The sequence below is a fragment of the Anarrhichthys ocellatus genome, unplaced genomic scaffold (genome assembly GCF_004355925.1).
Source record: "Anarrhichthys ocellatus isolate YVR2014 unplaced genomic scaffold, GSC_Weel_1.0 scaffold19, whole genome shotgun sequence".
In the NCBI taxonomy this organism is placed as follows: Eukaryota; Metazoa; Chordata; class Actinopteri; order Perciformes; family Anarhichadidae; genus Anarrhichthys; species Anarrhichthys ocellatus.
Genome location: NW_022280049.1, coordinates 352,754 through 374,854, shown reverse-complemented (window position 1 = coordinate 374,854; position 22,101 = coordinate 352,754). Strand labels below are relative to the sequence as shown.

At 41.2% G+C, this 22,101-nt stretch overlaps 1 protein-coding gene across 3 annotated transcripts in view; it reads right to left on the bottom strand.

The window, feature by feature from the left end:
- apbb2a (amyloid beta (A4) precursor protein-binding, family B, member 2a) overlaps nucleotides 1-22,101 on the bottom strand; it is a 35,111-nt gene that overhangs the window by 2,049 nt on the left and 10,961 nt on the right. For 2 of the 3 annotated variants that reach the window (XM_031857758.1, XM_031857755.1), the window contains 6 exons: nucleotides 9,601-9,606; nucleotides 6,984-7,098; nucleotides 4,075-4,150; nucleotides 1,527-1,607; nucleotides 1,325-1,440; nucleotides 1,015-1,197 (listed from right to left, as the gene is read on the bottom strand). In XM_031857758.1, the coding sequence (XP_031713618.1) occupies nucleotides 1,015-1,197; nucleotides 1,325-1,440; nucleotides 1,527-1,607; nucleotides 4,075-4,150; nucleotides 6,984-7,098; nucleotides 9,601-9,606 (577 nt within the window). Of the gene's footprint in view, nucleotides 1-1,014; nucleotides 1,198-1,324; nucleotides 1,441-1,526; nucleotides 1,608-4,074; nucleotides 4,151-6,983; nucleotides 7,099-9,600; nucleotides 9,607-19,154; nucleotides 19,348-22,101 lie in introns of those variants that run through there. The other variant, XM_031857757.1, reaches the window with a different exon arrangement.

Below are 22,101 nucleotides of genomic sequence, written 5' to 3'. Positions count from 1 at the left end.
CTATAGTAAATAGTATAGTATGTAGAAGAAAGTTCATAGAAAGACATGCAATAAATAGTATATCAAAAAAGTCATTGTATAATATGTCAACAAAATTCATAAAAAAGTCATGAAAAAGGTTTAAAAAAGCCACAGTATAGTCAGTATATTGAAAAAAAACTCCTAATAAGTAATCATATAGTATATGTCAAAAAAGTTTTTAAAAAGTCATAGTATAGTATGTCGAAAAGGGTGAAAAACATCATAATATATTATGTCAAAAAAAGTCATGGTATAATATGTCAACAAAGGTCATAAAAAAGTCTTAGTATACTAGGTGGAAAAAAATCATATAAAAGTCACAGTGAACAATGTCGGAAAAAGACAAAAAAGGCATAGGGTATTGAGTCCAAATAAGGCATGAACATGTCATGTTATGGTATGACGAAAAAAGTCATAAAAATGTCATAATACAGTTTATTGAACAATGGCAGAAAAAAGTCATACTATAGTATGTTGAAAAAGGGTAAAAAACATCACAATATAATATGTCAAAATAGTCATACCATAGCATATCAATAAAAGGCATAGTATAGTATGCTTTTTTGACATACTATGAGTTTTTTTTACTTTTTTCGAAAATACTATAAAAATGAATACAAAATTATAGTATTTAAGGATGTGCAGTGTTGAAGTTGGTGTAATTTGGACACACTACACGTTTATTACTAATACACTTTAAATAAAGACAAACGATAGTGCTCTGTGCAGCAGTGGAGGTGGAGTTTCAGGGCTCGGCAGACTTAGTCGAGCATGTCCTCCGCAGCACACTTTTAAAGGCCACAGCTCATTGACTGCATTTCACATTTGCTGCTGAATATATTTTAGTTAATACCAAACTCTTGGAGTCAACGAGCGATGAGCGGTTCTCAACAACACTACACTATTCCTTTAAATACAAAACCTTTGAATATTCATTTCATAATTGTGACAATACATCATCATCATTTGATAACAAAAGAAATTTGATCTTACCACGCATGCTGCCTGCACAGCCTCAGACACATTGCCTGCATTGGGGTCGCACCAGAACGCATGACAGTGGAAATGCTGGCTCCCAGTGTCCATAACGAAGGCAAACGAGTGCACATCTCGTCCCACGCCCATGAAGGACAAGAAACGAACTCGACACTCCACCAAAACCTCTTCTTCCTCTTCCTGCACACACAGCCAAGAGGAGAATTAAATATGTGTTAAACTCGGCTCTGTTAGATCTTTCTCTCTAATCTACGAGCATCTTGAATTCATCTGTTACTCCTGAGGACAGCAACAAAAGGTCCCTTGCCTTTTCTTTGATGACAGCCAGAGTGGTGTCAGCAATACTCAGTGTGACAGGAGTCCAGTCCTCTTTGCCTGTGGAGGACACCAGACTTTCTATGGCTCCATTTATGACGTCCATACCTGAGGACAAAACACAGGAGAGCCTGAACAGTGAGACAAGTGCATGATGTTATGACATGTGCTTTTTAGCATTAGTTCAGATTTACCTATGGGGCGAGACACAGATGTCATACCCAGATACAGCACATGGAACTTCTGCACCAACTCAGTCTTTGGCAAAGGAAACTCTGCAGATAAAGAAAACACGCACACACACGCGCACACACACACACACACACACACACACACACGCATACACGCATACACATTAAAATGCACACACAGACCACCCGCAGGGAATTTTATCAGACGACAACATCTAACGCAAAGCTCCAAAAGTAAAGTCCACACATGATAATTGGCTTGAACTTAGGATACAAACAAACACTTGTGAATATTTTAATATTTTAGTGTGCTGCTGACATGATTAGGGCATGAAAAATATTTTCACACACGAGCATGAAGAATTTCAGATTTTTCTCTATGAAAACCCAGCTGTGCCTGTTTACACTGGCCTGTAGGCAGAAAGGATGGAGAGGACACACCATGCAATTAGCAGTGTAAGCTTGAGATGACCTCTGACATGGTAAATGCCAAGCGCTAAAAGTGGTTAAATGCTTAACTGCACAGTTTAATGATTGTTAATCATCGAATGTGCTAATAGACAAAATTATAACAATTCTGCACAATACTAAAAAGGGCACAAGCATCCCCGTCAAAATGGTTACATTAATTATTAACTAATTGTTGTATTGCTATAGTCAACATGATTTTGAAAAAGCAGGCCCTATTGCAACATGTAATTGATCATCATTGAGTCATAATGAAATGGTCATTATTATTGAAGGATACATTTACTTCAGTGGGTAAAGAAGACATTTATTTATACAATTAACATCTGTAATGTAAATATATATATGTAACTATATACGTATGTAACTGTTATATGAAAACTTTGATTTAGAGTTTAATGTGCTGACCATGTGCTGCATTGTTTCTGGTTTAAGTGCGGCCAGGAACTTTTGTCTGCACTCATTAACACAAAATCCCCATAATGTTTTGAATGCAATGTCGAATATCAAAAGACCAGATGCAAAAATGTATCACACAGGTGTATTACAAATTGCACCTATAAATGCCACTATGTGTATAATTTGAAAATTGTGAGATGAGAGCACAGAACAATCTGTGAATAATTTGAAAGATGCTATAATCATTTAAAAAATGTACATAATGACTTAAAATAGTAACCGAAGAGCAGGCTGAGAAGCAGTGTTTTGATGACCCGTCTGTCACCACACCCAACCAACAGTGATGTCACGGTGTCCTGAAGGACACCTGCACTTCACCTCAGCAAGGTGAGAAGTTAAACCACTGGAGGTCAGTTAAGTTAAACTTTAAAAAGAGATAAACCAGCCAACATATGACATTTCCCCCCTTTTTTTGTGAGTTTTATCCCATTTTGCACAATCCACGTCTTAATTATTGAGTACAGAGATTAACAATTCATCATGTGATCGCTATGGACTGAATGAGGGAAATCAATCAGGGAAAATGGCTTTCACCTGGATTCCCCTCATCAGTGTACTCCACGAAAAAGTTAGAGGCCCTAATATCTCAGTCATTCAGTATGAACTGCTAAAGCTCTGAATACAGTCGTTAAATAAATGATGACTAAGGGGTTATCGTACATTAATTCCATATTTAAAGTCGAGCTCAGACAGGCCAGATCCGATGAGGACAGCACGGCCATTATGCTGGTGTTGGCGCTCATCCCAAATCATTGGGCGCTAATCTCCTAAAATGTGTCCCAACAGGGGATCGTGCACACTCCCAGCCACCCTGAAGAGATCTAATCCAGGCGAGAACAAGAACTGTTTTCCATCCACTGGCTTAGCAGTGAATGGACCTCTAGAGCTCACTGCATGGTCTATCCACTGTAAGGACGCCTCTCACTGGGTACCAACTGGTTTTTCAGTAAAAAAACGAATAATTCAAGCAAGTAATAGCTTTAAAATATGTGAGGGATGTTTCACCAATAAGTTCTTTGATCCTGTGGTTGAGATGAGCGCCGTGGAGCACCAGGCCTCGCCTGAAAAAAACACTAATTGGATTTTAATGAGGTCGACTTCCTCTGTAAGTGAAGAGCCGTATTAGTTCTTTTATATTCTGATGCTGGAGCTCCTTTCCCTCACGCTCAGCAGATTCATACCCCAGCTGAAGATACAGCAGAGGATGAATTGTGCTGGCGCTTTTTTTCTTTCTTTCTTCCAATAATTACTTGGGACTGAGAGGACCTCAGCGGAGGGACTTCGCAAAATAGGAAATGGTGAATAGAATTAGCGCTGGGAGGATAAAGCTCAGCGATTGTGGAGCGAGGAGTTGTTCTGAAGTCAGCATTATCTGTGTGTAATTGAACCAAACACCGCTACCTTTTTTGTTAGCAAATGTTCACAGTCGCTCCTGCGGCGATAAGGTAATTTTTAAGAAAACACATATGGTTCTAGATGTGGAGAATTGCTGTAATGTGAGACAAGAAACCACGGCAGGGAAGATAGCACATGGCTGACAAATCCAATTCTCTCATGAGGGAACTACAAAAGAACAAGATTCAAAGAAAAAGATTTATGCGCATGTGTGTGTGTGTGTGTATACCTTGTAGGGGTACATCGGAGCCGGTCTGGGAGGAGCTGCCAGCTGCAGCTTTGGCACTTTTCCTTTCAGCCATAATCTAGAGAGGAAAGGAGGAGAAAGAAAGAGACAAGAGGGTAAGAAAAAAAAGAGAAGAGGAAAGCGATCAGAATGGGAATTGGGAAGACAGAAAGAAAGATATGGTTGATATAAAATAAGCATAAAAAAAAGATTTTTCAGCAAAGAGTTAATAACACAATTTGAATGATAAGACTGGTGAAATTCTATAATTTTGCTGTCAACAACTCCAATGAAAAGTCCAAACCCAACAGTGCATTAGTATTTTTCTCAATACCTTTCCAACATTAATATATTTGCAAATCTTTAAAAAAGGGTCACATGTACTTGAATTTTTGCAAAAGGGTAATTTCCTCAAACAGCTTTAAGTTGCTGTAGTTGTTAGCTAATGTTACTCAAACAGGAGTAAACTGTGTATTTATTGGGGACTATTTTCAGCCATGGATTTGGTGCGCTAGTCACAGAGTTAGTGGATTGAAACAGAGTTAACTACTGTACAGTGCGGGTCTTAATCGTAATGAAGGAACATGTCTCCCAGTGCAGCGGTGTAGCTTACTGATGTGTTTTCAATAGTTGTTGGACAATCATGGAGCTTGATAGCACAGAGGAATAAGCTGTTTCTGGCTTTTACTTCACAGGTAATACTTGTTCGAATATCAATTCATTGTCCGTTTTTGTTCTTGTGGAATTTGATGACAATAACAAAAATATTAAATATTAACAGCCTTATCCTTTAAAACCCTCCCGTACAAATGGCATATCCAAATTCACCCTTCTAAAAAAAAAGTCTTCTTTCTCTCTTTTCTTTGCTTCTGCTCTTCTGCTGCAGTGCACACACTCTTTAAAAAGTGTTGAATAGTCTGCATGGCCCCTGCACTGAGCTGCTGCACTCTTCCTGCTACAGATACTTGATTAATTGTAGGTGTCATTAATCAAAGTCTATGGTGAGTCTGCAATTCTGCTCACAGGGGAACATGCAAGAAGAAGACATGCACATATACACACTCTCTCTCTCACTCTCACACGCACACACACACACACACACACAAAGGAAACCCGCTCAGCGCACTGCACAGCTGCAAGACTCAGGTCACCAAGTTTCTCCGCTGCAGTAAAGAGAAAACTACCACTGTGTTTAAAATAGGCTGTGTGAAGAGAAAGAAGAGAGACATAGAAGACGCGACGATTCACACTCTTCCCTCAATTCAGGGTCGCAGATAAGATCAAATAAATGGGAAAAACCCCATTTCTATGGGTCAATAGCCTCTAAGGTAACAGATCTGTCGTTCCAGGTAGATTCCTCCTTTACAAGGTCACACTGGTCTGATGACAGAAGGCTATGTGAGCCATATCACACCGCATTGGTGCATCACGCATATCCAAAGAGTTCTTTCTACAAGAAACCACAAGACTGATATGTCAATTATTATTTAACATCACATAATATTGCTATGTATGTCATATGCTTCTAAATCTTAACTTTAATCCATTTTTCCAAACTGTGCATGTACATCTTTCAAATTTATTTCTAAATTCTATTCATGTGTGTATGATTTTAATAAATATAAAAATGTTTGTCGCTGTGACTCATGCAGTGTTCATTTCATATCTCTTGTTCAGATTTGACTTAGCTGTTTGACTAGTTACGTCTTTCCATTTCTTTCTCTTTTTTACAACATTTTTATGACATACTGTACTGTGCCTTTTATTTCATACCGTCTTATACAATGCTTTATGGCTTACTATACTGTGACTTTTCTGTAAGACAAAATATACTAAAATAAACTTTTTATGATTCTTGAGACATACTATACTATGAATCAATCTGTGGATCTGCAAATTCTTTTGAATCTGCAATCGTTTTTTGAGGCGACCAGCGCTCACCTTGATGTTTGCTTTGCTTGCCTTTATGGTATTATGGTGCCCAGTACAGTGAGCACAGTGCACATGTGGGAGGAGATGTGCAGGTAGGAGGTTCATTCAGATGAAGCAGTGTTTGGTGAGTTGTTGTTATTTCGGTGGAAATTGGGTCTTAGACTTGGTGCTGAGAAAAGACGTTTCACAACGTGGAACATCCAGCTGGTGCCAATCTGAAAAGATTTTTTCCTGCATCCAAATTCTAGTTGCTGAAAAACCAAAGCAGCGTGTAGCTATTCAGTGTATTAACATTAAGTGGATAAAACCTTCCACATACAATATGTGTTGAAGAAGTGTTATGAGATGGAAACAAATGTCATTAAGGCAAATTTACAAAGAGATAGAATTGTGTGACGGGCCTGAAAAGGCAGTGAAAGTATTTATCATGTTTTGTATTTTCTTAACCCTAAATCCAATAATCCACTGTGCATGATGTCTAACTTTTGATGGATTAGGGTTATGTGATCATCAATGCGTAAAAACGGGAAATATCTTGTTATCATATTGAATTGACCAGGTATTTGTTATAGAAAGAGATATGCACACACACACACACTCACATACTCACACACACACACATGCTGAAAACAGTTTTTCTTGCTCTGTAACCTAAATCTTATCTCCTCTCCTCGCTATAAAGGCTCTTAAAATGTCCCTCTATCTTTCTCCTCAGCTCTTACTTCTCCAGTAAAAGATAACAGAAATTTTGCTGCAAAGGTGTTATGCACTCCTGGCTATTAGTTTCTTTTTTTTGGAACATGTAGGAGTATAGCATCTAAGTCAGGCTACAATCTTAAAAAGTACCTGTGGATAACTGCAACAGCAGAGAAGAGGATTTATTCTCTCTTCAGTAGTCACCCTGATTAAAGCTCGATAGCTTGTTTCAGAGCAGCAGACAAGCTCGTTCATGCAGAGTCGGCAACGGTAATGACACCCACCTTAGAGCAGATTTCGTGGAGACTTGTCGCGATGGCTGCGGCAGGAGTATCACATCGGAACACGTGGCACTTCAGCACTCGCGTGTTCTTGTCTCTCGCCACGTAGGCAAAGTCCCTGAAACACGGACAGAAGACACTTAAGAAACAAAGAAACATGATGGACCTCTGCAGCAGATTTACCAAACATACGGCTTCCTTAAAGGGGCAGCAAGTAAGAATCTCTGTTGTATGATCATAACAATAATAATAATAATAATAATACTACAGATGATTCAGTAATTATACCTCACCAGGTGGGTGACCATCCAGCTTTTAATCTTATTTTCCATTTAACTTTCAATTAATTATGCAATTTTCTTGAGAAGAAAATCAAGAAAGAAGAAAGCAGGTTGCTTCCCCCATAATAAGTGAAATAATGTATTGTAGCATGTAGCATGAGGTAACTGTTGTGTTTATATGTGTCTGATAAGGGAGAGAACAATTGAGGGATATTTAGGGTTAAGAAAATACAAAACATGATAAATACTTTCACTGCCTTTTCAGGCCCATCACACAATTCTATCTCTTTGTAAATTTGCCTTAATGACATTTGTTTCCATCTCATAACACTTCTTCAACACATATTGTATGTGGAAGGTTTTATCCACTTAATGTTAATACACTGAATAGCTACACGCTGCTTTGGTTTTTCAGCAACTAGAGTATAGTTTTCCTCTCAAAGCCTGCTGGTAATACTCCTCTGAGAGTCATCTTTGGACATTGTTTCGTATTAAGATTAAACACATGTTCCCAGAGGGCGTCTATCTTAGGGCCAATATGAGCGGATATGATTGCCAATTTGTATTTTACATTCCCTTCAGCATTTTTCTTGAGTTTGTAGGGTTCATTTTTGGCATAATCAGCAAATTGAAACATCCGATATCTTAATATATTACTGTCCATTTTAAAATTCCTCCCAGGTTTTGAGCCCACATTTTTTCTCATTCCCCTCATCAGAACATTTCTACTGGAGTGGGATTTACATATTTTCTTCATTCTGTGTTGTCAGGACTCCTTGCAAACATAAAAAAAGTCCTTCCTTTGATATGTCCTCTATTTGGAAACTGAAACTTTTCATCCCCCCTCTGCATCTGTTAAGAGTTGTCAGCTGTTCAACAATGGAATAGAGGCCAAGCAAGATGAATTGCAAGAAATGAAAACACATAATTATCATTACCCCATTTTGCATCATAATATACTGTATTTACCTATTTCTTGTTGGCGCTCTGCTCTAATTAGCGCCCTCATTTTATGTGAAAATGTTGCATCGATATTTGTGTCATTTACAGGCTACCATAAGCTCTGCTGCTGTTGTCGTAGTTCCGGTGCTGGACACTGGTCATGGTCTAATGAATGAATAGATTACTTAAAGCAACTTTAACATGTGGCATGTTGTGTGCTGTTGCTCAGTAAACAACAGGTTTCTCTGTCTGTAGTCATTCCTCAACTGAAAACTGTGGATGCCATTTTTTGGGCAACTGACACACACACACACACACACACACACACACACACACACACACACACACACACACCCACACACAGGCATACAGTTATACTTTTAAACAGGAAGGATGATGTGTGTCCCAGTGCCACATGGAAGGAAAATTAGAGTATGAGGGTGAGACTGAGAGAGGAAGCTCCACGGGGAAAGAAACTTTCTGCAGAAAGTGGATGGGAGATGAAACACAGATACGTGTGGGAGATACACACACACACACACACACACACACACACGCACACGCACACGCACACACACACACACACACACGCACACACAAGATGAAAGATAGACACATTTCTTCCTAATTAACAGGTGAGACAAGCTGCAGAACAAAAAGGTAGGAGGATGTGTTTCTAGTCAGGACCTTAATGATTGAATAACAGAAGCAGACTGAAAGAGGGGAGTGGGGACATGCAGTGAAGCCAACTGGATGGTAGTGTGACCAGCTTCATGCACACGCACACACACACACAGACACGCACATATACACGCACAGTGCACACTCCAAAATAACCTTAGCCGCAAACAGAAATATGGCATTCATCACAGTGGGCTCTTTGTGTTTATGAGTCTATTATCCGGACTGTCTCTTCAGCTTAATTGTGTGCTCACACACTTTGGGTCGATAATCATCTGCACCTGCAGCCAGAAAGAAAAGTGCAATGTGATGTGTGAGCATGTGTGTGTGTGTATGCATCCAGTGCGCTTCGTTCAGGGACATTTAAACAGCGTGTCACCAATGCAGCAGGAGTGGCCTTGCCTCACTACAAATGGTTCTTTTATGACTTCTGGACCCCCTCTCGGGGATCACAATGCTATAAAACATCATGCAACCCTTAATAGGAAAGAACCCGGGGCTCGCTGATGATTTAACACCAGTGATTTAGACCTTTAGTTGTTGCTGCTGCACTCCTGTACAGAGCAACAGTGACTCTGGATGAAACAAAGCCACTGATTTGATGTCTGTGATGACAGAGTTGATTGCACAAGGAGGGGTGGGAGTTTGGCACGATGCTTTCTGAACACTAAAGAGAGACGCGATCACAGTCGAAAAACACCACAAAGAGCAGTTACCTTTCTCTGGGTCCCGGGAAGCAGAAGGGAGGTGGGGGAAAAAAGCAAGGAGGAAGAAAGGAGAGTGGTGAAGGAAATAGTAATGAAAGAATGAATGAGTTACAGAAATAAAGTGGGGCGTTGAATTAAGAGATAGGAAAAATGGCAGGATTGTGTTATGCCAAAAGATGAAGAGAGAGCAGAAGGTGGAATAGAAAAAGCAAGAGGAAAGAAAACAAGAGAAACGTTAATACACACGACATACGGAGTCAGAAACAGTCACGATGCTCTTTCACCTCAATTACAGTCTTCCCGTGAGATGTGTGTTTTATGTTGTGTGTGTGTGAGTGTGTGTGTGTGTGTGTAGCTGGAGCTCAGGTCTGTGTACATTTCATTTCAGTGTCTTAAAGCATTCCTCTACATTATGACACAGCACACCTTTTCTATTAGATTTGCCAACAGAGCTAGCACACACACGCACACACACACGCACACACACACGCACACACCTTGTTGCTCCTGCAGCTTTCCCTCCCCCTACTCCCCATTTCCCTGAACCTCTTCCTCCTCTCAATCTCTCTTTCATCTTCCCCTTTGCATTCACTCTTTAATCTTCCTCTCCTCTCTCTCTCTCTCTCTCTCTCATCCACGCACACTCTTTTCTTTCTACAACAGGAGAAGCCCAAAAAAGAACAAAGATGCAACACAAAATGATTCATATCAACAGTGTAAGTCATCACAGCCGCTCTCTTCCATATCATAGTCTGTGACGCTCCATTATCAGCAACACTAGAAAGGAGGCACAAGCTGAATAAAGAACAGAGGGTTAATTCAAACATTGACTGCCTTTGATTCTTTGATGATCCACTTAGTAGAAGCCGTGTGTGTGTGTGTGTGTGTGTGTGTGTGTCTGCATCTATTAAAATGCATCTCTTTCTCTCTGTGTCTGAATTTCATTCATGATTTTCTTTGCTCCAAGTCCATTTACTTGCCATTCTACTTCCTCCTGCTTCATTTATAACTCAGACATGCCTTCTTCACTGTCAGTCACTTTGGTGAAATTGGATTTCAGTGTTGAAATTCTGAATGGTCCAAAATCTGCTCTCCACATACCCCAATGTGCCCCTTTCTTTCTGTATTTTTCACAACTATTTGCATACGAGTGTCAGGCTGAAAGTGTTGCGAATGCTTTATTACTGATGGACAAACCACATCACACCTGATTCAAACCCAAGACAGACTCCTACCTCCCCAAAACACCGATAGTTTTCTCATGATCACACTGATTTGACTTTTATAGCACAAGACTGAGAACGAGCAACATCTGGAAATGTATCTTTTTCTGTCTGTTTTGGCCTTTGCACCTGAAAACTGAACATTTCAAAATCAAGGCATTGAGATTTTGGAATACAATCACATAAGCTTGTTGATTAAAGTCAAGGACAAAGCAGTAACATTACAAAGCCATCTTTCGAACTGATCACACATTTAAAACGTTAATAGAGCTAATCACACAAAACAGGTGTCGTCATTAAGTCAAGTCGTTTACTTTGTCGGATGACTTTTAAGCCAGTATAACCCTGTATAGGTAATGATGCATGAAAGAGGGGACAGAATCTGCAGAACCCCACACCTGAGAGATTTTTAACCAACCAAACTCAGTATAATTTACAGTATTTACAAAAAAAACGAACACATTTTATTTTTTATCTACAAAAGAGACAGATTTTGTATTAAAATAATTTGAATCAGCCTTCTGAAACCCGATTTGAACATGACCTCAGTGCCCTGCCTCTACATGTTGGCTGTAATGCAATCTTTTATAGCTCGCCGACCAAATTAAGAAAAAGAACAACATTAGACTTGTTGGCTTCCTGTGGCATTGAGGAGCAGTTATCCCTGACCTCAGTTAATGGAGAGGGTGACACATGGGAGAGAGGGAAAGGCAGCCAATCAACTCACAAAAGAAGATGAATGACACATAGACCTCAGAGATGTACGTAGAGAGAGTTTTTGGGAGGAAAGTGAGGGGGTAGGACAGGAGTGTTAAAGGCAGGAGGCCAGAAAGCCAAAATGAAAAGGTGGAAGTGTAGCAGAGAGGTGCGAGACTCACTAGGGGCTGGATTGCGGAGGAAGAGATTGAGAGTAAAAAGAGAGGTAAAAAGAGGTATGACATGAAAGGTATGAAAGCAGAGAGATGAGTTAAAGCAATACTCCCACCACTCGGGCTCTTTCTCTCCCTCTCTGTGCTCCACATATATCCAGAGCTGTATAAAGGATGACTGACTCACTGCTACCAATCTCTCCTTGATCCTGATGGCTGTGAGGCAGGCTCGCCTGGAGATGATGCGTACAACTCGGAGAGTAAATGAGGTCACGGCTGCGGATGTATGGGGAACTGGGTTTGAGAAAAGTTGCACAGAACCGTCAGCAGCTCTGACATCACCCAACCATCAGTAGTACAAACAGCACTGTGTGTGCGAGTAACATTAGCATATGTACACTTGACGGAAAATCCCACCCTTACAAAATTAAACATGGTTTTCAGTTAGATATTAAATGCCTGATGCATTCCTCCATTTCAGTAATGAATTTAGATCCCCTATACCTGAAATTATTTTACGATTCGTTAAATTGCACAAAAGCCACCAAATACGGTGTAGGGATATCAGAAGCCGCTGACAAATGCTGATGACAAACGTAAGAAGAAAAAAATCTATAATGCAAAATGCTGTAGAGCACTGATTCTGAGGTTAGTTGTAAAAATGATGTATTTGCCTCCATTATAGTGGGTTTCTGCATGAAATAACACTATTAATTGTTAGTGTAAATGCAAGAAAGCTGCAACCAAAGCCGGATTTTTCCCACTCATGTTTGAGATGACGGTCAATGAGCTGTGGCGAAGAGCTGAAGTTAGGGAGCGACTCAAAAGTGCATGCATTCCCCCCCATGCCAAATCTCTACACTGTCTTCTGTCAAATAAAGGCCTAAGAAATCATCTTAAAAAAAACAACAACAATAAACTGATCATATTTCCATTTCCATTACACTGCTGTTAATAAACTCGGTTTACACTTAGTTTTTGTTTTGATGGTGGGGTTCAAATACAAATCGTGTTTGATTATTTTATTAATTAGGGTACATTGGGTAAAATATCTAGGAGCTTCACGGTACACTCCACACGATGCCACATTGTTTACTTTACAGTTATCCATAAAAATAAGAAAATTACAACAATAAACAACTAAATGGGCCCAGGAATGGAGGTGCATTAGCAATAACTGCTCGGTATTGAGTGTTGATGGTTTTGCAATTTATTTTTCTTCTTTTTTGTCTTTTTTTCCCTTTTAATTTAATTTTTTACCATAAACAACACCATTTGCAAATGTACTGCTCGTTTATTTAGACTATTTTCATTTTTAATACTGTATAATTAAAATGCAAGTAGTTTTGACACACTTTATACACAATGTCTTGGCTATGCATCTTCAGGTGCTAAAATGGTGTAATAAAACGAAAGTGTCCACAACTGCTGCTGTAATAGAGGCTTTTTAAGAGGCAGTGGAAACAACACACATGTAAGTAGTCCCCAGCCTGCTCTGCTGTACTTTCCCCTGCTCTGTGGCTTCCAGTATCGCTCAGTAGAAACTCTACAAACCATCTGTCACACGCACACACAAACACGCAGAGCGCCGTGGCATCACACACACTTCAATTATCAAACAGCTTTACAGAGTGTCTGGGTAGTGCAGGGCACTATGCTAATGCACTTACATATGCTAATTACACGGCCAAATGCTGATTAGAAATGTCTGAGGAGGAAGTTCTTGTGACTCTCCTGTCAGCAGACAGTAGACGGGGAGGCAGAGAGGGCCAGGTGTGTGTGTGTGTGGGGGGGGGGGGTAAATATGCTCTACTTATTGATTGCAACTGAACTGGTAACTGTATGATTACTGACAGTGTTGTGACTTTGGCTTCAGTCCAAAGTGGATGTGGATCAGATCCAGTTTTACAGTGAGATGCAACGCTGAACTGTGACAGGTGAGAGCAACGCTAGAGTGGAGACAACAGCTGGATGGTGATTTAGAGGAAAGCCCTTTCATCACACTGTAAAGAGAATATAAAAAAAAACACCTCACAGGTATATTCAAATGTAGCAGCTGTTTCCCTCCAATTATTCTCTTTTAAAAGTTTTTTTTCTTCTTGTAACACTTGCATGAGACTCTTCTTTTATAAGCTTACTTAACAACCTGATGCAGCGTGAAATCGTCTTCAGTAAAACAAAGCACTCTGCAATTTCCTTAAAAGGAATACAATTATCAGTGCAAGGCAATATGAACACAAAGAGCCTAAATATTATTCAAGAGAATTATAAGAAAAAGATAAATCCACCCTAAAGCTCTCTTTGTAAGTGGTAAAAAAGTGAGGGAACAGTTCTGCTGTCACAGCCGTCAAATGCATTAATATTTCCATTAATTCAAATTCTGTTGATGGACCTTTTTAATCTATTTTGCTGGAGAATTCTCAATTTCCATCTGTTCAAACTCAATAAACATTGCAGTACACCGCTGTGAGGACACTGTCTTTCAAACATTGGACCCCTGAGTGCTGATAATTGTGTTTGCAGTAAACAGTGTATGTGGCTCATGACTGAAGTTAATTGTAGTTGATTGTAATGGAATGTAGAATAGGGTGATAAAACCCAGTAAGAAGAGATGCAAAGTAGACACTTTAAAGAGCCTATTAATCGGACCGTACAGAGCTGCTGACAGATATTGGCTTAGTTTTACAGTACTGCAATATTGATGCAATGTTAGTGTCCACTAACTGGTATTTACAATCGTGTCATTGGCATGCTTAGATATCCAATATTCTAATTAGAGCCGAACTAATACATCGTTATCAATATTTGAGAAAGAAACATATATTGGCAAGTATTATATATATCAGTTGACATTTTGGGAAATATAACACCTCTTCTCTTGCTGAGAGTTTGATGAGACATACGTTTAAGCTTCGAGTAGGAGCCAGAGGCAATTAGCTTAGCTTAGCATAAAGACTAGAGGCAGAGGCAAACAGCTAGCCTGGCTATCTCAAAAATCCACCAACCAGAACCTCAAAATATCTTTTTGATTTGTTTAATTCACATAAAAAAATGTAATGTAAAAATGACAATCTGTGGTTTTAGGGGGGCAAGACATGGTCACACAGACCATTTCCTCCGTTGAGTAATACCAATCTTCTCCTTTCTCCTCAACTCTCAGCCAGAAACTTCCAAAACCATATTTCCCAAAACTATTCCTTCAATTGGTGAGATGGCACAATGACAACAAGTGTCTATGAAGCAGGATCTTGGAGTTAATTTGGATCTGACTAAAAGCACCACAAGTAAAAACCACAGATGCACTGGAGTACTTAAAGTCTTTGTGACAACTGAGCAGGGTAAACCCCTCTGCGACCTGGTGAATTAGTGATGGCCCACAGCCATTACGCCTAATGTAGAATGTCTGTGCATAATTAGCTCTCTACAATGTAAACTTGTTTACAGCACCAAGATCAGCCGCGAAAAATGAGCACCAGGACTAGAGGGTGCAGCGAAAGAGGAGGAGGTACCTCATGACACACACTCCCTGCCTCTCTGCGGACACGCGCGCACGCACGCACACACGCACACGCACACACACACACACACACACCAATATTGCCCAAGGCAGCAAAGAACTAGGCCAAAATCAAGTCAAAATAAAAATAAAACTGATGTCTACAGTGTATTAAACAGCGTACACAGCCCACAGCGCTGTTTGTGTGATTTGAGCAGACTGTTGACGTTGTTTACAGCAAAAGCAATGCATCAGTTTGATTCGCCCTCAGTGCCTCTGCATCGTTTCCAAGAAAACGCACAGATTTACAAAGCTGATGGTGAAGATGGTGTCTTACTAAAAGGGAGAAACGCACGCAACCCCAGCTTATGTTCACGCAGCTTTGTGACCCAATTCCAAGCATTCGGTGTGGCAGAGAGGCAAACGTGAGAGGGAGGGGCAACAAGTCGAGGAGACACACACAGCATCCGTGTCAACACTCCTCGTATATCATTACATATTTAAAAGCAGAGATAGGTGGGTGGGCGAGATGGGAAGAGAGAGAGAGAGAGTGTGGAATAAGGGATGAGTGATGAGGGGGAGAAAGAAGGATTCTGGGTGGGCGAGAGAGAGAGAGAGAAAGATGATGTCCTGCTGTTCTCTCCACTCTTGATCATTTATACATCACACTGCTCTGGATTGTGTGTGTGTGTGAGAGAGAGAGAGAGAGAGAGCATGTGTGTGTACACAACTGCCGATATTCTCAACTGAGACAGAGCTTCAGTGAGATGTCACTTCAGTATGACGCCCCCATGCATGATCTTACTAATGTGTGTGTACTGTGTGTGTGTGTTTGTGTGTGTGTCTGTGAGAGAGAGAGAGAGAGAGAGAGATAAACAGAGTGTGTGGGAGAGTGCAGGGATTTGGTGTCGGGTTAGTGTTGAGTTATACCAAGCTCTACTCACAGTGCAGTTGGTTTCATACACTGTATGCATGTAACCTAATAAGCTGCATGTGCCATAAATCATCATGTTATATGCACATAGTGAACAGTAATTAGTGGTCTCTCTCTCATTCTATTTAAAGTAGATCTACAGAACATTTTAAAGGGTCAGTTCACCCAATTTACAAAAGAATATTCTGCTTGATTAATTGATTAATTTTTGATTTCTTTCTCACTCAAAACTACCAAACATCCCCTTTGTTCCAGCTCTTCTTCTTGGTCTTATGCAATATCAAATTAATAATTTGGGGCTTTTGGACTGCTAGTCAGAATTTATCAAGAATTAAGACTTGGTTGATGGGCTAAAATAATTTGTAACGAGCATTATTTGCAATTTTTGGACCTTAACTAATTGATTAATTAAGAAAATAATAATCTTACCTCTAGTGGAATCTACTGTTGAATGTAGATAGTTTATTTGAGATAGTCATCTCTAATAAATTGAATTTTTTAGCAAATCTGACTCGCACCAATACATAAACAAATAACTTGATTAGGTCCCTTTCATGAGATGACTTGCTAAAATCCTTCCTAACAAGGAAGTTAAGTAGACTTGTTCCCAACAAAGCTTCCAGTAATAGGTTTATCTCATTTGAATTAGTGGAGTTGGTGTCAGCCAATCTAGATCAAGTGTTGTGACTCGTTGCCCTGTGGGGACCTCAAATTACCTGCATCTATTTGTGAGGTATTGATTCTGAAAAGGGGAGATTAATTCACCACCACCTACATTTATTCTGCTAGGCCCATCAACAGCTGCCTCACAGAAAACAAACCTACATCAAGCACTTCCAAACAAGTTGAGTATTCAAATATATATAGTTCAGGTAGACACTGACTGCACCAATGTGCTGCTGTGTTCAGCTCTGTGTGATCAGCGAACATCAACATCACATCGCCGCCCGCCACGGACCAGCGATGGTTTATCAGGGTGAGATTTATTGGCTGGTGGGGCAAGGGAGGGGATCTATAGGAGGAGTAATCCGTCAGGAAGACAGGGATTACAGCAGGTGTGCCTAACAATGCTGATGTAAAAGAGAGAAGGACGGTGAGAGTGTAAATGCAAGAAAGAAGGAAGAAATGTTTTTTTTAAGGTTTTTGTACTCCTGAGTGTCTCTGTTTGTAATTCTGTGTGTGTGTGTGTGTGTGTGTGTGTGTGTGTGTGTGTGTGTTGTGAGACATATGACTCTGGGCTGGAGAGTGAGTGGGGACACAGCTCCAACCGTAATGACCCTTCAGAGAATGAGGGTTTCTGGGAGGCTGGGTGGACATATCCTGACACGAGGCGTGTGTATGTGTGTGGAGAAGTGGGAGTGATGTATTGTGGGTAGATGGAAGGACCTGACGTGGAGGAGCGATGACTTGCAGGGAAAGATATAGAGGTCTGTACGGGGCTCAAATCGGAGCCGGAGTGGGATGGAAAGGCCATCAATCACTCTGGCGTCTATCGAGTGGGTCTAGGTGTTCGGACCCCGTCCCTGGGGGCCGTCAGAGGGGGCCTTGCATGTTAATTAGGGTTACACGGGCCTTGACGTCAGCAAATAAGCTGCGGTTCAACTGGGGCGGCAGGATTGGAAGAGTGACTGCTACAATCCAAACATGCACAAACTCTATTCATTGACATAAATGGAGGCGATCACTAGGGTGCGTTCAGCATTTAAATATTCATGATATCGAGGGCTTGTGTCTCTCATCTCCTCTTCCCTTGTCCTATTCACTGCTCTTCTCTCCTCCTTTCTTCACTCCCTTCTTCTTCTCTTCCCTCCTCCTCTCTCTCCTTTTCTACATGCCACAGCTGTCCACAGAAGGTCAGCAGCAGGGGGATATAAGTGAGAGCTGGAGGGAATAAGCAAGCACTAATGCCCACTAATGAATATGAATGAATTGTGGTTCAGTGTGTGTTTGTGTGAGTGTGAGTGTGAGTGCTAGCTGGCACACCTCCTGATGAGCCATTAGTGAAGAAAGGTGACAATAATTTGCTTTAATAGCAGGAAACACACATAGACATCACAGGGCTGTACATCACAGAGGCACACGCCCTCAGTTTTAAAACACCAAAGTCTCAATCTGAATAAGTGTCACACGCCAAGGACAAGACAACAAGCAGGACCTGCCCCCCTAATGTCGTAAATCATTTCACTCTGGCTTTTTGTTCTTCGCTTAGTGTTTCTATGCTCATCCCTCATCCTCCTCTTTCCTCCTCCTCCTCTGCTTGTTATGGGAGATACTCAAGGAGAGAGAGGGGGGAAAGTCCACATATTTATACAGTGAAGGCATTTATCATGTACACACACACACACACACACACACACACACACCCTCACCTAGGCATCTATCCTCACTTTAACGAATTCAGAATGCAGTGCAAGACGTATATGTCAAATGTAGTAATATTTTGGCTCTGCAGAACACACACAGACATAAACCAAGTGCAATATCAAACAGCTCCAAATAGCTGCGACATGCACTTTGAAAAATCCCCACAGCTCATCCTCACTCTATAATCCTGTCTTTCTCAGTCACCCTTTTGCTTACTTCATCTCTCTCTCTCCTCCTTTCTTTCTTTCACTCTTATGTTTTTTTTTTTTCCTTTCTTATCTGGCTCCCTGAACGTCTTGCTCATGTCTCAGTGACTACGGGTGCAAACCTGCTGCTGCCAGCCGTCGTCCCTACACCTGACAGCTAGCCAGCCAGGGAGAGAGAGCGAGCAAGAGAGAAGGAGGGAAGGAGGGAGAGAGACAAAGTACATAGCTTGAAGTCAAACACACAGCAGGAGGTTGAAAAGTAAATGAGTGAAAAAATGAATGAAAGTAGGGCTGGGAGCTGTGCGCTGTGTCCTCTACACAAACAGAGCGGTTGGAAACCAACAGAGGAGAAAGACGTGGGGTAATGTTGGGATGGAAAGAGAGATGGCTGGCTGGCTGGCTGGCTGGCTGGATGGAAGGAAGGATGAGGAGAACTAGAGGAGTGAATGAATAACAGATAGGGGTACTCACACAAGCAGACATGCTCGCCACGTTACAGACGACTACTTCCTTGCCTCGTTAGCTCCAAAACCACGGTGACATTGCTGTAGCCACAGTACCCGGGGGTAAAGTCTTCCTGTCTGCTTCCTCTCCTTTCCTCTTCTTCTTCTTTTCTTTTTTTTTAATCCTCTGGGGCTCCTTTTCCCCTTCCCTTTTCCCTCTTTCCTTCCCCTCCCCCTGCTTCTCCCTCTCCTCCTCCTTCTCCTCTTCCCTCTGCTACACCTCTTCTCTCCCTATCTTCCTCTACGGTCGGCTTCCTTTGCTTTGCTCGCCGGGTCCGAAGAACCTCCTGCAAAGTCCTGCCGTGTCCTGCTCAGTGCGAGCAGGGAAGCATGCACTGCCTCTCCCTCCCTCACTGGCTCTCCATCGCTCTGTTTATACCCCACTCTCTCTCAAAAGCACAGCCACTTTTTTTTTCTGCACTCTCCCTATTTGCCTAGAGTATCTTCTCCTCTTCCATAGTTGCCGCTATATTTGTCCCTCTCTTGTCTTACTGAAGCTTAAAAAACAGGGAAGGCTTACACCCCGTTAAAGTGCAACGATGGGACAAACAAAGAGACGCAGAAAGAAGAAGAGGCAAAGCGCAGCCAATGGCACAAGAGGGAGGCAGAAAGAGCGCCCGAGACAAAGAGTGGAAATAGCGCAAGAGCATTACAGACAGAAGAAGGGGATGGAGAAGAGGGGGAAAACACAGACACACCCGCTTTTCACCATCACACATATACACACAGAGTGCTCCAGATATAGACCTATGACTTCATCAATTCAAGCCCATGTGCCGTCACACACACATGCATGCAAACGTGTGTACACGCACACACGGGTGTGCACGGATCCGGACTTGCTCAGTGCTCCAAATATAGCCTCATGACTTCATCGAGGAGCTAAACACCCCCTCCCCCCCGCCGCTCGTCCCGCAGCTCTCGCCCCGCTTATGGAGACAGGGGGACTCATTCATATTGAATCAAGCTGAAGGGGAAAGAGAGAGAGAGAACATTCAGGACAAGACACGGAATATTCCTCAGAATATCATTGAGAAAGACACAGGAGATGGAGAGAGAGAGGGGGATGGAGAGAGCAAAGGGAGCTTTACTTTGAGGTATCTTCCATGCATGCATTCAGGAATTTGAGTCTGCCACTACTTCTGTGTTTCTAAGTCATGCACTAGACAGTAGAAGGGGTATGTGGACACATATGTGGACAAGCAGTCTATATACACCCATATGTGATTGTCTTAATCTTAATCATTATCTCACTCCATGGGCTTTAATATGTTGCTATAAAAGCCTTCACTCCAGAAATCTTTCCAACATATTTATGAACCTGGCTGCAAGAATTAGCTCCCATTCAAGGGCGTTATTGGTTGATGATGAAGTCTATGTGCCAGTTCATCCCCAAAGGTGTTAGATGGGGTTGAGGTCAAAGTTCTTCAACACCAGACTGTAAGTTATTTTTAGTTTAGTTACCTAACAACACAGACCAACCAAGATGACAGCACCATCTCACCAGCACTGCTGCAGCCCACTATCACAGCACCAGCACTGCTGCAGCCCACTATCACAGCACCAGCAATGCTGCAGCCCACTATCACAGCACCAGCAGACTCACAAGTAACCAATAAATAAAAAATTAAAAAATATATATGACTCTACTATATATGCAAGAGCCCAATCAATAAATACACATGTTAAATAATATAGAGCAAAATAAGATGGATAATAATAATAATAATACATTTTATATATACATATATAGCGCTTTTCATAGTACTCAAAGACACTTTACATTAAAATCATCATTTTAATGTATCATATCAATAATATAATGGTCGCCTGCTAATACATGCTGCCTCCTAATACATGCTGCAACACTTTCTGAGCTAACACAGATCAGTCCAGCAGCTTTCCACCACATGGGTCAATACACACACATTCCCCCTCAGGCCAGGGTTAATAACTGGTCATTTTTCTCCTTTGATAGAACACACAAAAAAATGGAGATGAGCACATGTGTGTCTTTAGTTTATCCATCTTAATATACAGAATGTTAAGGCCAGATAATGCAATAGTTATACTACTATTAATATGTAAAAAATATAGGTAATAGTTAAAATGATGCATTCTCTGTCATTAACTTTCTGTATGGTTAAAAAACATTTCTTTACGGAGCTGGCTTTATATTGTGTTGAAATACAATAAGACCTCCCTCAACCTTTGATGCCCACTATTGTTTAAAATATTATTGCATTGTTAACATTTCCCTAAATTGAATCTAATGGGTCTGCACAAACCATAAAAAAACAGCTCCACACCAGAAATACACATGGATGGTGTCTAGTGATTGTGTGTACTCAGTTGTACTATATCAGCTCCTCTGGATGCACAGACTTTGACTATAGTGCACTCTAGTGGCAGGACAAAGCTACGATACCATCGCTCTACAGATGCTGCATACTATAAAACAATTTGCTGCACAAACACAAAATGCATTGTGGTCTCACAGCATCAAATATCTTCTAAGTCACACACTCTCCCAGCCAGGGTGGGATTTTAATACATTAAAAATCATGAGCCTGAAACCAAACAGAGGAGTGCAGACTGCAGATTTCAAAGTGCTGGTGGGAGGACAGGGTGAAGAGAGTGGAGGCTGTGTGAGAGAGAGAGAGAGCGAGAGAGAGAGAGAGAGAGATGAAGTGAGAGAAAGAAGGATAAGAGGGTGAGCTATAGCCTGGGCCGACCCTCCCTTCTTCCTTCCACTACACGCTTTATCCATTACCGCCGAGAGAGACAGCCACTGAAAGTTTCTCAATCCTCTGAGACGGAAGAGGATGGAGGGACTCTCTTTCTTTTTCTTTACCCCTCTTCATCTATCACACACACACACACACACACACACACACACACACACACACACACAC